Below are 16,625 nucleotides of genomic sequence, written 5' to 3' on the forward strand. Positions count from 1 at the left end.
TTCTGCGAAACGGACCACATTTGCTTGGTCTCAGTTTTGTCCTAATTATAAACCTGAATGCAGAGCGGTGACATGTTCTATTCCTCTTTTAGCCACACGCTTCCATAAATGCTGACAAGCCGGGAGCGGTGACAAACAGCTCCGTGCAAATCGCCGCTGTGCTTACAGCACAGCCCCAGCAGATGGCAAAGGGAATCGCCTCCCCTCTGCAGCGGTTTGACAGGGCTGGGAAAACGCAAATACCTCGTGTTCCTTTTCCTTCTTTTTCCTAAAATCTGAGCAGGACAGTGCCCGGGTTAATTCCCTGCCTGCACGCTGAGTTGTGCCAGCGCTGCTGGGGTACAGCGGCCTCTCTGCTTTGGCTCCTGAGAGGCTAAAACACCAAATGTCGATAAACACACTACGTGCAGAAGGACTGTAAGGTGTGTGTGCCTTAAAATGTTTCCACTTTACCTCAGAAATATTTAAAATACGTCAGGGGCCCTTGTTCTGCCTGTTACCGCAGCGGAGCGGGCGTTATGGAAATGAACTTGCATTTCACGTGCCCGAGCACAATCGCTGCCATGTATTCGCTCCCACGGCTGTGGCGTTATCAGCTCCGTGCCTGCCGCGGCGCTCCGTGCCCTGCCCGCCCGTCCGCTCCCTCCCCGCGGCTCGGGAAGGGGATTCCCTGGGCACGGCCGCTCCCGGACGCCTTGACGGGCCTGGCGAGCGGCGCAGTCCCGGGGCACGTCCCGGGGCACACCCTGGGCATACCCAAGGGCACCTCTCCGAGCACCTCCGGGGGCACATCCCGGGCACCTCCGGGGGCACATCCCGGGCACCTCCCGGGTCAGGCCGGGCGGCGGCTCCAGCGGGGCCTGCGCGGGCAGCGGCGCGTGCGCGGCGCGGGGCGGGGCGGGGCGGCGCTGACGCCGGGGCGGCGCTGACGGAGCGCCCGGCGCGGCCCGGCCCGGCGCGGCCCCGAGGGCGATGGCGGCCGCGGGGGGCGGCCCGGGGGCGCCCGCGGAGACGCCGCCCGCCACCGCCGCGGGTGTCGCCGCCTCCGAGGCCGGCGCGGTGTTGCAGCGGGAGCCGCTGTACAACTGGCAGGCCACCAAGGGCTCCCTGCGGGAGCGCTTCGCCTTCCTCTTCTCCAACGAGCTCCTCAGCGACGTGCACTTCGTGGTGGGCAAGGGCAGCGCCCGCGGCGGCGGCGGCGGCGGGGCGGCGCCCCCCGGGCCCGGGCAGCAGCGCATCCCTGCCCACCGGTTCGTGCTGGCGGCCGGCAGCGCCGTGTTCGACGCGATGTTCAACGGCGGCATGGCCACCACCTCGGCCGAGATCGAGCTGCCCGACGTGGAGCCCGCCGCCTTCCTGGCGCTCCTCAGGTCAGCGCGGGGCGGGGGCGGCCGCGCACGGCCGGGGCTCCGCGGCCCCGCTTGGCCGCCGCTGCCCTTTCCTCGCTCCGCGGCCCCTCCCGGCTCCTGTCCCCTCAGAGCCCGGCCTGTCCCCGCTGCCCGTCCCTGCAGGGAGGTGCGGGGAAGGCGCGGCAGTACCTTGTGGGCTCCAAGGTCACACCGCCCCTCCACCGTGTTTTGGTCCCCTCTTGCCCTTTGGTCCCCTCTTGCCCTTTACCCTGCACTGTTTTCCCGAGAGAAGTGCCCTAATTCCATGCCAGCTGACTGTACGTCTAGGGAAGCACTCGGTGGGTGTCTGGTTGGGTGCTTCGATTCAGTGTTTTGGTTTGTTAAAGTAAAGTGATGGGAATTAGTGGGTCCCCTTGGTGTTGCAGCTATCCAGCCGTCTTCTAATAGTGACTAAGAAGGGACAGAGGCTGTTGTACCGAGCTTTTCTTTTCATTTGACGCTTACCTTGAAATTTGATACTTACTTGGAAGTCTTAGTCATCTTCCTGTTCGCTTTTCTTTGTCAGCGATGATAATAAGTTGTTACATCTTTTTGCTATAATAACGCCCATTGTAGTCATGCTTGTGCAGAGAGGGAACGTGCAGCAGAAGGCAGTAAACAGCTGATTTTCACTGCCAGGCCATCTGAGTGTGACCCTGGGAGCGCAGTGATAGCAGAAAGGGTATAAAGTGTGCAAGTGATTTCTAATCTGGGCAGAGTAGGATCTGCTAGTTCACGTGCTCACAAAACTGATGAGTTTACCTACCATTTCTCTTTACTCGCTGTAGTGACAAATAAAATTGATTGTGTTCATAGAAACAGTTGCTAATAGTTTATTTGTGCCTTGGGCTGTGGTGCGGTATAACTTTATAACCTGTATAACCCTAAGGTTTCTATCAGAGAAACCACTCTGCTCGGCAAAAAATATAAACCATAAAATATATAAAACTGTTCTCTGTAATGAACATTTGTGAAACAAGTAATACTGTTTCCTGGAAATAAATATGTAGTGTCTCAGAGTTTTTTGTAATAGGAGAAACTCCAAAGTCTTGGCAAGACTTTGTTCTTTTGCTGAGGCCTAAGAGACAGGAACAATTAGAAGAGTTGCCTGGTCCTTAGGTAATCAAGGGCACAGGAGATAAAGCAAGTGATATGCACAAAAACCCCATGAGCAGCAATCTCTTTCTGTTGCTGTTAGCAAATGAAGTGTTCTTTGTGGATTTTTTGTGCAGAGGAGCAAGAGGTAGTGGGAAGTGTCTTTCAAGCAAATTGGTTCTGAAGTTTAAAAGTAAATTACAGTGCACATGTATTCGTTTTTCGTGGGAAAAACGCTGGACAGTGAAAAGTGGCTATAATAATGAAAATAGAAACGCAGGAGCAGAGATTTCTAAGAGAGTCCTCAGTAAAGATAAGAAGGATGGCATTTGAACACTGAGGAGTGAATGAAGAGATGTTGTTAGGAGCAGACAAAAGCGCTTGTGTTGGCAGGGCTGCCAGTGCGAAATGGCCAGGGGAGCTGCGTCAGGGAGCTCTGCCTTGTCTGAATGTCACCACACTGCTGGCCTGCTGGAGCTGCTCAGCTTTGCTGTCTCTGCCAGCTCTTCAGGACGTTCTCCCATGCTATGTATATTTCTCTGAGCTTATATTGAAATAAATACACATTGCAGTACCTTGTTAAAAACATATCTAGGGAGAACTTCTGTGATACACGCCAGTGCTGGGCGTCTTCCATGATGGAAACAACATGGGATCTTTTCCTTGACTGAAAGAGGCAGGAATGGTACCTTACACTGTTGACCTCTTCTATCTATCATTAGTAATTCCCTCAAATAATAGTAATTACATTTCACAGACCATTTCTTTAATATTTGAAAATAGCAGTTTGAAGTATATTAGCTAGAAATTAAGTCAGGATCTTTGAATACACATAACAAATGAACATCAAGTAAAGGAAATGCTTAAATAATGCAAAACTTTCTAGATGTAATTTACTAATTATTTAATGTTCCTCAGCTCATTTCCATTTTATTTACTTGTGGTTTGTTAAGTCATGTCTGTAGTTTATGTGTTTCATAAGGATCTACTGGCAAATGCTACTTGTAAATTAAAGGAAAAGTTTTTTTAATGAAAAAAAAGTAATTTGACAGATAAATCCTTAAGAGCTGAAATAATATCAAAGTCACAAAGTTTGAATATATTTCCCAATGAAACAACTTTTGTGTGTGTTTCTCACTACAAAATGAGTAGCAATGATCAAGAAAATTCAGCTTGTCTCAGTAGGTTTCTAGTTTATGGTTTCTTTTTGCTGGTTTTACTAAGATTTTTTTTAAATTTTCATTCATATTTTACAATAAGCCAACTTGTCCTTTGATCACAGAATAAAGGAAAGTGATGATATGCCACATGTTAACAGTCTGCCTTCCAAAAATATTTTCAGAGAATTTTGGCAAGCAGTAAATAAAGGGGTAATCAAGAGTAACTTAAAAAAAGGATTCCTGTATGCTTTTATAATGGTAAAAACATTTCATCTACTGAGAGGATGCTCACACAAGGGGGTAAGGAAGTGCTAACCTGAGAGTAAAGAAAAATAGCATAAAATGTATGAGAGGCTTTTATAGACTGAATGATTGACTGGTCACTTGGAAAATTTGTTCTGGTCACTAAAAATGTTCTTCCACTGTGCACATACATCCCTCAGCTTCCCATTCCCTCATCCTGGATGCCAATAAAATTAGTGATTGTCAGTGCTACTGGGTTAAGTGGAGGAGGAGCAGAGGTGTAAACAGAAAGCTGTGCTAGTTCAGGCATGCCACAGAGGGGAGAGGTAACACAGACACAGCTCCTGGCACACAGGAGCAGGGGATTTGTGCAGGGAGGACACGCCTAGGACTGCACCCTGTTCCTTTGGAAGGTACAGCAGAAAGTGAAACACAAGCCAGATGAGCCCCTCTGGTGTGTCACTTCATTGGCTTCAGATTGGATTCACTTAAGGAATAAAACCAAAATCATGTTCCAAAACCAATATGGGATTAGGTTTTTTTGTTAGGTAAAATGTATACTGCAGTTTGCATGGCAATACTGCTTTTTTTACAGCCTGTTAATCAAATTTTACATGAATTGGACTCTAAGCTCCTATCAAGTCATGCAACAGAAGTTATAGTATTTTAAACTGATTATTTTAAATATTAGAACCAAAATGGAAATGCAACATTCTTGTGCTTTAATGAAGAGCTTGTCAATTTAGTATGTAAAAGTGTACCTGTGAAATATTTGTTTCTTAGAAGTAAATTTGTCAGCAGTTGTGAGGAACAAGTGAGCCCATCATTTTCATCAGCAGGTAATAATAGTTCATAGCTTGCATAAATCAGTTCTAATTGAACTGATGAAACTTCAGTATGAAACCTCTACTTAAAGAAAAAAACAACAGTTTTCATTGTGGAATTCTTGCATTTGCTAGTATGCCCTGGTTTATTATATTTAATTACCTATGTGTGTTGGGGAGAAATGTATTTTTGTAAATCACAGACTATATTCTTGATTGTTATCTGAAAGGTTGATGAAATTTCGCTAAAATTATCCTAAATGTCACCTCTAAGAAAAGTTATTTTTAAAAAGACAACAACTGCTCAGGAAACAGGTTTTTTCCCTGGTATTGGTGGAGGCTCCTATATTCTGGTTCACAGCTTATGCTGAAATCTCAACCAATCCTCTTGCCTCAGGCACTGAAGACAAGCCAGAGCGTGGCAGAAGGGTCAAGGTCATGTGCTAGAATGTACTCCCTTTCCTCTCTGAATACTACAGAGGGGTAACTTTGACACAAGATGTTCTCACAATCTAAGTCCTTGACACTATTCCCTCATGGAGGGGAAGCCAGTGTGCACTGTCAGTAAATGAATTTCAGGAGTACAGCCACAGAGATTTGTGCATTGATATTTTCCTGATGAACTGGGAGTGTGCATTCGTAGGTTAAGTAATTCTGAGCTCAGCTGTTGTTTACAGTTGGGGAGCTATGTATAACTAAGCCAGATCAGTCCTAGGGAGTAATACATATTTAAAACAAACATGTGCCATTAGGTTAACATAATAGTCTTTCTCGAACCTTTTAACTTACCTTCTTTATTTAGAAAGATGCTATGAGGTCAGCTGTTGCACTGTTCACAGTGCAAATCCTTGGGCTGTTTTCTAAATGCAAAGAGACTGTTGTGTTTGGCTGCCCCTCTAAAGATATGTTTTTATGATCTGTATTTGTGTATTGATTTATAGGTTTCTTTATTCAGATGAAGTTCAAATTGGTCCAGAAACAGTCATGACTACTTTATACACTGCTAAAAAGTATGCAGTCCCTGCCCTGGAAGCACATTGTGTGGATTTCCTAACAAAGCATCTCCGAGCAGATAATGCCTTTATGCTGCTTACTCAAGTAGGTAAATTTAAGCTTAGTTTTGATTTACTAGAAGAATTCCCAATTGGAGGGAAATTACTAATTCTCCTTAATTATGTACTCCTTTGAGATTTTAAGTGCTCTGTAAGGTATAAACACAAAGAGTACTTAGACAAATCAACTTATTTCAATTTATGTCTATATTAGAGGTAAAATGCTTGCTTTTTAAGATTATCAGTTTGTCAGCTTTATGCTTAAGATGTATTTCTTTATCTTTCCAGGCTCGTTTATTTGATGAACCTCAGCTTGCTAGTCTTTGTCTGGACACAATAGACAAAAGCACCATGGATGCCATTAGTGCAGAAGGCTTTACAGATATCGACATAGGTGAGTCACTTGTGTGTCCATGGAATGACAGTGCCCCAGGATGGTTCCTTCCCCCATCTGAGTGTGCAGAGTCCCAGGCACCTCTTCCCTTCTGGGCCATCCACCCCTGCAGTGCTTTCCTTCAGCCTCACTCCTGAGCTGGTCTCCACTGCCCTGTGTCCCCGTTTCAGTAGTGGTGGTGTCCCAGGGCTCCCACTGTGGTGACACCACACTTCATTGAAGGCAAAGCTTTCACTTGCTGAGGGTTGTGCCTCATGCCTGAGGCATCCATAGCTGCTTTTCATGTGCAACAGGAACCACACTGTTCTGTTGCCTCATGGTATTTATCTATTCAGTTGCACAGATCAGGTACAATTAATGAAATCTGCTTTAAAAAAGGAATACATGAACTGCTAGTTTCTGTTTAATCTTCTATCAAAAGCTAGCAGTTGTAAATTTACTTACTCAATTTTGTTGCTACTGTATGTATCTAAGGTTTTACTCCAATTCAGCTAGATTGTGGGAAAAATCCATACTGAAGGAAGGTGTTTCACTGCATAAAGAAATTTTAAAGCCATTGTTAACTCATGTTCAGTAGGATTTGTATTCAGACTGAGCAATCTTTAGTCTTGGTGTAAATCTCAATCTGTTTTGACTTTCCAATATGCTATTTTCTCTAACTGCAAACATGCCTTACTTAAATTCAAGGCAGATAAAAATTCCCAAAGACAGAAGATTCAGAATATAGAAAGCCATTTATTTTTTGACTTGTATTCAATGATAATTTGTGCATACCTGTTATTGAAAGAAGGCCAGAGGAGTAATAAATACAGGAAAAGTTGCTTTTTAAACATGTACCTTGCCTCAGATCTTGTGTTTCACCTTCAGGCTTTGTGGATAGCAAATATGTCAGTGCTTAAGATGACTTACATGCATCTTTAAACTGGTTTTTGTGAACCACTGCTGCTTGTGGCTGTAGTTGATCCAGATGGGCAGGTGGCTGCCCAGATGAGAATATGATACTGTCATTGTGAGCAACTTGGTTTTTTAGTGTCATCATGAGTAACCTGTTTTTTTAGTAGTCTGCATTCTGCATTCACTATTTGGTGACTTTCAGTTTCGATCTTGCCCTAGCAATGGAAATCCTTCAGGATACTTGTTATCACTATAGAGATTAGTTACACTCTTATGAATCCAGAAGAAAGCTCATATCCTGTCTTCATAGCAGGAAAATTAACTTGTAGTTTGGCATCTATATGTCAAAGAGATTATTTTTTATGTAAGATAAATTATGTGTAATACATATACACACATAATAATAAGACAAAGCTAATAGTCTTGTTATGAATGTTCTTAGTGTGTAATTAGTATTTTAAGCTTACATAGTGTAGCACTGTTACTGGCTTGAATGAAAACTGATCTGAAGCTACTAACATTTTTTTCTCCAGACACATTATGTGCAGTTCTAGAAAGGGACACGCTCAGCATTCGAGAAAGTCGGCTCTTTGGAGCTGTTGTTCGCTGGGCAGAAGCAGAATGTCAGAGACAACAACTGCCTGTGACATTCGGGAACAAACAGAAAGTCCTTGGAAGAGCTCTTTCCTTAATCCGTTTTCCGCTAATGACTATTGAAGAGTTTGCAGCAGGTGAGTCCTGGAGTTCTTTGTCTTACTGTTAGACCATGTCTCAGTGCTGTTAACTGTGTTTAGATGCTTAACACTCAATTCTGTTATTAATATTGTACAAATAACAGTTGTGATGCACAAATGAAAGCAAAACTTTCTGCAGATTATGCTCTGGCCATTGGAAAATGTTATTGCTGTCTTCAGTTTGTGAATTTTAAATAAATTTTAAATACAACAGCTGGAGTAATCCTTCAAACCATCTTACAAGTTTTATGTTTTCACAGGTCCTGCTCAGTCTGGAATCCTGTCGGATCGGGAAGTAGTAAATCTCTTTCTGCACTTTACTGTCAATCCCAAGCCTAAAGTCGATTATATTGACCGACCAAGGTGTTGCCTTAGAGGAAAAGAATGCAGCATAAACAGGTTCCAGCAGGTGGAGAGCCGCTGGGGCTACAGCGGAACCAGCGACCGCATCAGGTGGGGCTTCACAAACTCTGTGAAGGGGAGACGGAAATGGGTGGGGAGAAAGGGAGCAAGTCATTCACTCTGACTCTTTGGTATAAGATACAGTAGCAGACATGCTGGCTCTGTTGCACACATTTGATCTTTTCCATTTTTTTAGCTATTACATCCGTGAGATAAAAACAAGAATGAGATTCAGGAGGATTGGGTGCATTCTAGAATGATTGGGTGTTATCTGTATATTTCTTTTTCAAATACCAAGTCTTGATCTGTTTTCATTTTGGAGATACTGAAAAGAATCTGGTTATGTTTTGTTTATTAATACTGAATATCTTGAGGAATTAGCAAAGCTTTAACCTATGAAGCTGGCAAAGCATTTTTCTTAGTATTGAAATCTAAACAAAAAATGCTATTTAAAAAAAATGAAATGCCATTCTCAGTTTACTTCCCTACTCTTCAGTGGGAGTCTTTTTCCTGCTTGAAATAAGGTAACACACTCACCAGAGTTATTTGAATTCCTTTCTTGTGTCTTATCAGGTTCACAGTTAACAGAAGAATTTCCATAGTGGGATTTGGATTATATGGATCTATTCACGGACCCACAGACTATCAAGTTAATATACAGGTATAGTATATTATGTTTAAACAGGCTTGTACACTTGTAGGAACTTACAAAAGGAAGCTACACTTGTAGCACTTGCAGAAGCTTTGGTCTATATTTGGGAGGGAGCAATTGACAGGCCAGGAGTCTAAGCTGTGTTTTGTCACAAGTGGGCTCAAGTGGGTGATTAGGTAAAAGAACTGTGGAACTCTGCTCCCTTTCTCCTGTATTCTCCTGTCCTTCAATCATTTTCAGTGTAGGTGTTTCTCAACATCCAGCTTTTTTCCTCTTTTCTCAAGCCTTTCCTAATAGGAAATATGTACTGATATTGCACTTGGGTATGTTATGTTCTTCAGTAGCCTGTGTGCTTCTTACAGAGATTTGATTTTTGTAATTGTTCCTTTTAGTTTCTTTTGAATAAGCCTCTTCATTTTTCTCTTTTTGAGGTTTAGCACAGCTGTGGGGGATTTGCTTTTGTTGTTCATGTGGGAGTGTTGACTCTCAGTATATTATGGACACTGTTACATAGTGTTTCCATTATGAAATTTTGAATCTGATCCTGCTCATCACTCAGTACCAAATCAAGGGTTGCGTTTCTTCCTACTGAGCAATTGGTTAGCAGGCTCATGAAGTGGCCAGTGATAGCATCTAAAAATGTCCTCCTGCTTCTTGTCCTGATGTGACCCTTGCCCTGTCCCAGCAGGCAATTGAAGACACCACTAAAATCATATTTCCTGCTCTTGTAGCCTGTTAGATCCCTCAGCATGTTGTGGTCAGGATTGTCTTCTAGGAGTATTGATCCAGCACTATATTTTTTTTTCCATTTTGAGTGGAATTTCAGTCTATTTGAATTATTTTTCTCGTAGAGATTAGTTTTGTTTAGATTCTAAGCTTTTTAGCAAGATATTAGGATTCCATGACTGGCACAGTTTTACCCTGTGCTATTACTACACTGGAACTAGTGATTCTTACTCACTACTGAAATTGAAGGCAAAATAAACATTGTGTGTGAAGACAAAATAAAAAATCTGAGTAGAATTTTTATACTGAATCAAGATTGGAAATAAATTGTATAAAACATAACAGCACAAGTTTTTGTTTTCTTTTATGAAGGTGTCATTGACTGCCGACATTATCTGTAAGAACTTGTTTTCTAAACTAGCCACAGGCAGCAAATGAGATTCCCTCATGTGGGCTGTGAAGGTGTACAGAGATCAGCAAACCTAAGCCCAGGATTAGATGTTGTATATGCAGGTCAGGAGCTGGAGGTGTGAGAGCTGTTCTCCATCTCCCAAGCACAGACTTTCACCTGGCTGGAGCAGTGCCCAGAGCCATGTTCCGAGCTGCTGTGTCAGCTCCAGTCAGGAAATCACAGCTCCCTTCCAGCTGGGATTGCACTGTCCTTGCATTAGGCTGGGCGGGGTAGGCAAGTGTTTGCTTGCAACTTTCTCACGTGCATGCAGTCAGAGCCTTTCGCGTGCCATAAAGCTCCATAAAGCTACAATGTTCCTGCTTTTTCCCAGATAATTGATTATGAGAAGAACCAGACGCTGGGACAGAACGACACTGGGTTTAGCTGTGATGGAACAGCCAGCACCTTCAGAGTTATGTTCAAGGAGCCCATAGAGATCCTGCCCACGGTTTGCTACACAGCTTGTGCAACCTTGAAAGTAAGAATGTCTAACAGGACAGAAGAAAGTGTTACTTTGATGCAAGAGTTATTCTTTTATCAGTCTTCTGATGGGAAAATGTCTTCTAAATCTTGCATTTATTTTAACTTTAGGGCTAAAGAAGGACGCAGTTAGAACTCTGCTGTAATTTGTAAGACTGTTACATCTCTTCTGGGCCACAGCATGGAATTCATAAGTGGATCCTTTGTGCCTTCCCACGTTTTTGCTTGATGTAGGAGTTAGAATAGTTCTAATGGAGGTCACTGGTTCTGTGTGGGAAAAAAGCACTATCTAGAAAACATAATCTGGCAGCTCTCTATCAGAATTTAAGTTTGATTTCTTTTATCAAGGATATTCTAACCACTAGCTAAATTCAAGAAAACAGCTTTTTTTATCTCTTTCTATATACTGGCGCAGAAATAATAGGCAAGAATTACTTGTTCTCAGAAAGTCTCCTCTTAGTGTTGTGGACAAATTTATTTCTCAAAAAATTTTAATGTTCTTCTAAATATAATTTCCTATACAGAAATCAGAGTTTGGTGGGTTGGAAAAATACTGCACATAAAAAGCAGCTGAGTCAGGGAACTAAGTAAGAATACAGGCAACCTGTGTGATAAGGAGAAATACTAGAAAGTATTCATTACTAGTTGGATAAAATCAATGGATTTAAGTCTGCTGTCAGAGAAATATATTTTTGTTATTTAGACATAGGCCCTTGCTTCTGTTGCCTGTGATTTTGTATATAATTTATATGATGTGGGTACAGAAATTTTATACTATTAAAATAGCCCAAGTCAGTTGTGCTTGACCATCAGCAATTTTTGGGTCCTGCCTACTTCCATTCTGTTGCTAATCTCTTGTGATGCTTTTCAGGGTCCTGATTCCCACTATGGAACAAAAGGTTTGAAGAAAGTGATCCACGAATCTCCTACTGCTAGCAAAACATGCTTTGTCTTTTATAGTTCACCAGGTAACAACAATGGTACATCAATAGAAGATGGACAGATACCAGAAATAATATTTTATACTTAGTTTCACATGATGATCTGCAATGTGTTGGTGTCTTAGTGGACTTCAGCTCACTATTGGCAGCAGTTAAAAAAATTCTGTTAAATTACTTTAATGTGTAAAAAGAAAAACTAATTTGTTTGAGGGGTACCAGAAAAGCTATTTTTTTTCCGCATCGTTTTTGGTAGATTGTAATTTAGTTTTTCCTCTAAACGAAATGTTAATAGAATAAGTACTCTGTATATTGAAAAGTTTGTTTTAAGTAGTACCTTGTGGTTAATTACTTTGTGTTTTCATCCCTTTGTTTCTCATGTAGTAAAATTCATTTTTTGAACTGGAAAATCCTTACTTGTTATGAACAACTTGTGTATGTTTTCTCCAATCTGTCCTTAAAAGACAGTAAAGCTGCTGCTGCAGTCCCATCTTGCACTTCTTTCCAAAATGACCTTGGATTGACCCTATGGACATGGATTGCTACTGTATTTTTTTGAAGTACGTCAGCAAAGCTGCATTCATATTGCCATCATCTTGACTTTTTCCAAGAGCCATGGAGAATTAATGGACTTTGCACTGCAGAGAACATCTGCAGCAGCACTGAAGAAATAAATATCAAGTCAAATTCAGCAAGAAACAGATCTTTCCCGAATCTCTCTTAATTCAGAAGGGCTGTTTTGGAATATAGAACTGGTTATGCAAATAGCCACTGTATATATACATATGTGCCTATAAAAGATGTATAATGTGAAAATGAGCATACGAGACTTGTAATGATGTTATTTTATCACTGGATAGTCTAATACTAAAAAAATGAGTATAAACCTAAGGATTATTGGTGTGCAAGGAGTTTTACAGATTGCATACAATCATTTGATGCAAATGCTGTATGTATATAGTATTCAGTGCTTTGCAGTATGTACCATGTAGTAACAGAATGGCTTGGTGTACAAAGACCTGTACCCTCTCCCACGTCATACTAAAATTTAAGAATGCAGGAGAAAAAATAAGAACATTTCCTTTCTTAAGGGTGAAAATGGGGAGGTCACGCAGGTTTGGGGTGTCCAAAGGCTGTGTGTAGAACAAGTGTCTGTCAAACGTCCGGCTCTGTGCACATCCCGCCAGCGCTCTCCTGTCCCCGGGCACGGCGCTGTGCCGGGACAGGGACGGGGCTCGGCCGGGCTGTGCGGGAGCAGCCGCGGCGGGCACAGGGCGAGGCTGTGCCGGAGCAGCCGCTGAGGGCACAGGGCCGGCCCGGCCGGGAGCAGTCGCTGAGGGCACAGGGCGAGGCTGTGCCGGAGCAGCCGCTGAGGGCACAGGGCGAGGCTGTGCCGGAGCAGCCGCTGAGGGCACAGGGCGAGGCTGTGCCGGAGCAGCCGCTGAGGACACAGGGCCGGCCCGGCCGGGCCGTGCGGAACACGCAGGCGCCTCGGGGCGGGCCCGGCGCGGTTGCCGGAAGGGCCGCCCCGGCCATGCCGAGCCTCGCTGGGTTCCTGCGGGTGCGGGCGGCGTCGGTGTGGAGCGGCGGGGCCATGCCCGGGAAGGTGCGGGCAGGGCCCGGAGAGGGAAGGGGGGCAGGGGCGGGTGGTGCCCGCGGTGACCGCGCCTGTTCCTCTGTTTCAGGGAAAAGCGGCCGCCAAGGGCCCCGCGGAGTCGGGCGCCGCCGCGGGACCGGTGGCGGCGGCGGGCGGCGGCTCCGTGAGGGTGGCGGTGCGCGCCAAGCCCGGTGCCCGCTGCAGCGCCGTCACAGGTGGGTCTGCGGGCCGGGGCACCGGGCCCTGCATCGCTGCACCCTGAGGAACAGGGGCGGAGGGAGGGAAAGCGCAAAATCCCACCCGGAGACTGAAGCGAGGAGTTCGGCTCTCCCCTGTGTACAGCGCTGGGTGGCGGTGAGCACGGGGTAAATCCTGGTCCTAAATCCTTCCGTTTGGCATCTGTGGTTTCGTGCAGGCCGTTTGTGTCTCAAGGGTCTGTGCGGTCTTATTAGAGCCATAAAAGTTGGGTCTAATAAAACGTGTTGTCCCTCTAAAGCCCTGGCCTTGCTCCTGCATTGGGACTGCTTTGACATCCCCCGTGTGTGCAGCACCCACGGGCTGTGGCAGTGTCCAGGCCCCTTGGGAATTTACTGACAGCCTGACTCTCTGAGCAGACTGACTCAACAAGCGGCTTTTGGGGCTGGGGCAGGGGTAACCTGATTTGAGTCGTGTTACATGGGGCCAGGCAGGACTGGCACCATGTAACAGGACTGGCCATAATCACTGCTTGTATTGTCAGGAGTTTATATTTGATTGTACTGGCCGACAATCAAGGGAGTTCATTAAATGTGAAAATGCCATCACCTGCTAATCTATGCATTTACTCCGTTTTAAATCAAAATACTTTTGAAAGCATAAACATTCATTTTTAAGAAACTATGACGTGATGTTTTGAATATTTTGAGCATAAAATCCTCCAACTATTTGCTGTAGATGTGACGGCTGAGGCAGTAGGTGTAGCTATTGCTGCACCTCCGTCGGAAGGGGAGGCAAATGCAGAACTGTGTCGCTACCTCGCTAAGGTGCTTGAAGTGAAGAAGAGTGATGTTGTTTTAGAGAAGGTACTTCCTTTTTTTCCTTTCAGCTTTGCCATACTGCATTTGAAATTCAAGATTTTGAAACTTACACTTTGAATACAGGGAGCTGTTCCAAGTTCAGTTTGAAAGACACTTTAAAAACTTTAAAAAGTTTAGTTGAGTTAATGGAATGATTCATTGAGAACAAACTTAGTGTAGGAAGAACTATGGCTGATCTTGACATCTTTTAACCAGAGGGGTTATCATGATAATGTTTTGCAAATCTCTGTAGTTCATGTTTTCTGTCAAATGAGTTTCATGTCAAATGAGTTCACAGAATTTGTGTTCTGCAGAGAATGTGCATTTTATTAATAACTTTTCATTTTTTAAAAATAACTTCTTATGTATTTGAATCAAAAGATTCTGACATTTAACTGTCACACATAAGCAAGAGCATATGTAAGCACTTGGGTTGTAGCTAGGCCTCAAGAGTTTCTCTGTATTAGAATTTACATGTCTTGACTGGTGAGCAGAAACTCTTTGTTTTATTCATTTCCCTGAATAAATAATTTGTTTTATTAATTCATTGTACTTGAAGTCAGTTTCCAGCCATTTTCATTTATAGTTTATAAGCACAAGAGCACAATGAAAAATGGTGCTTTTTATTTTTATCTGTTGGTTTAATGGAGTAGTTATAGAAGTCTTTTAAAGACTAATAGTAAAGGATAAGATGACCAAGGAAATGTTGTGAGAAGGTAGAGAAAAAAAGATGTGAGTCTTGTTTTTCCTGAATCATGGGCAAACTGCTTCATTTGTTTATCAGCATTTTATGAATTGCACTGTTTTCTTACCCTAAAGGGTGATTCTCTGAAAGATGAGTTTTTTCTGTGTTTGTCTAAACCAGGGGGGTAAATCACGGGACAAAGTGCTGAAGATTTTGGTATCAGCGACACCAGATGAGATTTTAGAAAAACTGAAAAAAGAAGCTTCCAGCTGACCTAAAACAAGAGCAGGAAATAGGAAAAAGCATCCTGGTACATGGACTGATATTCTTTCTTACTTGATGCAGTGCTGTTGAGAGTGTGGGTAATGACTACAGGAAGATACTTCTTTCCCCTCCCCTTGTTAATATAGGTGCTGTACAGTTGAAGTTTTTCTGTAGGTTTGGTTAGAAAACTGAGACTGTATCTGCTTCTGTCACTGCAGACTTCTGCTCTGGATGGTTTCCTATGGGTAAGATTTGTCCCCTTTCCTGGTCCCTAAACAAATGGTTTAGGAAATTTTTTTAGTGGAGCAAATGTTGGTTAACACAACGAGGGGCTTGGAGTGACAGCTTTCCATGTGGGAAGTGGTACAAAAGGACAAACCTGGATGGCAGAGACATCAAAGAGACTCTTCTGTCTGATATCTCACAGCAGGTGCAGCTTTTCACTGTGGGCACTTACAGATATCTAAAATAAATATCTTTTGAAGCCAGTATGTTGTTGTTGATCACACAGACAAACTGAAAGTAGAATCTCCTGAGCAGCTGAAAGAAAACCAGAATATTTCAGTATGAAAAACCAGCACAGGACTCGGTCATTGCACACATGGGGTCACTTTGTAATAATCTATAAATAGTTTCCTTAAAAGTAGAGATTTGGTCATATGTATCTTTGCCAATTGTATGTCACCTGGAATGACTGTTTTTAATAAAAGGGGCAAAAAGTATTATCAAGCTTTGGTTTGTGTTTATATTTTTAACAAAGAAAAGAGTTGTTTCCTAGAAACGTCTTCACAGAATGCTACTTTGAAACTGCCTTTTTTATAATCTTTCCTTGGTCTAAAAATGAGTAGTAGTGCAACCCCTAGAGAACAGAGCTGAGTCATTTGTCGAACACAACAAAACAAGAAGTCTGAAGCAAAATGGGCAGCTACACTCCAGTTTCAGTGCTGATGAGAAAAAGGCTGAACTTCTTTATTTATCATGCTTCAGAGGTCAGAGGAAGATTTACCTGACATTTCCCAAAAATGTGTGTGATACCACACGTGGTTCTGGTAGGTCTTTTTTTTTCCTCTGCATCACTGCTGATGTCTGAAATTGTCCTGTATTTGTCCTGTGGTTGTCATGTTAAAAAGAAAGTAATGGCTAAAGGAAAAAAGATGAACTATTCTGAAGGATTGCTTAAGGTCAATATCATACATTCTCCTGGAAAACAATGTTATGAATGCATAAGTATTCATGCTGATGCATTGCCAGATTGATGCAATAAGGCTTCATGGCTCATAATTCAGCTTTTTCTTGGGCAAAAGTCTTTCACTTTAGGGAACTCTTTCAATGTCCTGTTATTGTAAATATTGCAGTTGCTTTTGGAGTTAGAGAACTGGTGTTTTTCAGGATGGCAGTTCCTTCAAGGTGACTAATTTTAAAGATACTATGAAAAATGTTACTTTCTGGAGAAATAAGTCTAAATTCTGAATTATTTGTTTAATGGTTCACACCTGAGCCCCTTATTTTCTCAGGCATTTGGGCAGCCATACATTGCCTCAGTCCTCTTTCCTCACCTATATTTTCAGTCTGTACAGGCTGATTTTATTTT

At 43.1% G+C, this 16,625-nt stretch overlaps 2 protein-coding genes across 2 annotated transcripts; both read left to right on the forward strand.

Moving 5' to 3' along the window:
- The first annotated feature begins 972 nt into the window (after window positions 1–972).
- Window positions 973–12,508, forward strand: BTBD1 (BTB domain containing 1). Its single transcript, XM_059482074.1, has 8 exons — window positions 973–1,370; window positions 5,652–5,808; window positions 6,051–6,156; window positions 7,584–7,781; window positions 8,045–8,237; window positions 8,760–8,847; window positions 10,347–10,493; window positions 11,367–12,508. Exons 1-8 carry the CDS (start codon window positions 973–975, stop codon window positions 11,523–11,525), a joined length of 1,446 nt encoding a protein of 481 aa, XP_059338057.1. The 3' UTR covers window positions 11,526–12,508.
- A 448-nt stretch (window positions 12,509–12,956) lies between these two features.
- C14H15orf40 (chromosome 14 C15orf40 homolog) lies at window positions 12,957–15,756 on the forward strand. The gene is made up of 4 exons (XM_059482196.1): window positions 12,957–13,039; window positions 13,119–13,245; window positions 13,964–14,091; window positions 14,951–15,756. Exons 1-4 carry the CDS (start codon window positions 12,968–12,970, stop codon window positions 15,041–15,043), a joined length of 420 nt encoding a protein of 139 aa, XP_059338179.1. The 5' UTR covers window positions 12,957–12,967; the 3' UTR covers window positions 15,044–15,756.
- Window positions 15,757–16,625: the final 869 nt, after the last annotated feature.

The sequence above is a fragment of the Ammospiza nelsoni genome, chromosome 14 (genome assembly GCF_027579445.1).
Source record: "Ammospiza nelsoni isolate bAmmNel1 chromosome 14, bAmmNel1.pri, whole genome shotgun sequence".
Classification (NCBI taxonomy): Eukaryota; Metazoa; Chordata; class Aves; order Passeriformes; family Passerellidae; genus Ammospiza; species Ammospiza nelsoni.

Excerpts from the sequence above, each read along its gene's own strand:
- BTBD1 (XM_059482074.1), top strand. The coding sequence starts at position 973 with ATGGCGGCCGCGGGGGGCGGCCCGGGGGCGCCCGCGGAGACGCCGCCC. Across the intron at positions 6,157-7,583 it reads CTTTACAGATATCGACATAG|ACACATTATGTGCAGTTCTA; the intron begins GTGAGTCACTTG and ends TTTTTTCTCCAG. Across the intron at positions 8,238-8,759 it reads GGAACCAGCGACCGCATCAG|GTTCACAGTTAACAGAAGAA; the intron begins GTGGGGCTTCAC and ends GTGTCTTATCAG.
- C14H15orf40 (XM_059482196.1), top strand. The coding sequence starts at position 12,968 with ATGCCGAGCCTCGCTGGGTTCCTGCGGGTGCGGGCGGCGTCGGTGTGG. Across the intron at positions 13,040-13,118 it reads GCGGGGCCATGCCCGGGAAG|GGAAAAGCGGCCGCCAAGGG; the intron begins GTGCGGGCAGGG and ends CCTCTGTTTCAG. Across the intron at positions 14,092-14,950 it reads GTGATGTTGTTTTAGAGAAG|GGGGGTAAATCACGGGACAA; the intron begins GTACTTCCTTTT and ends TGTCTAAACCAG.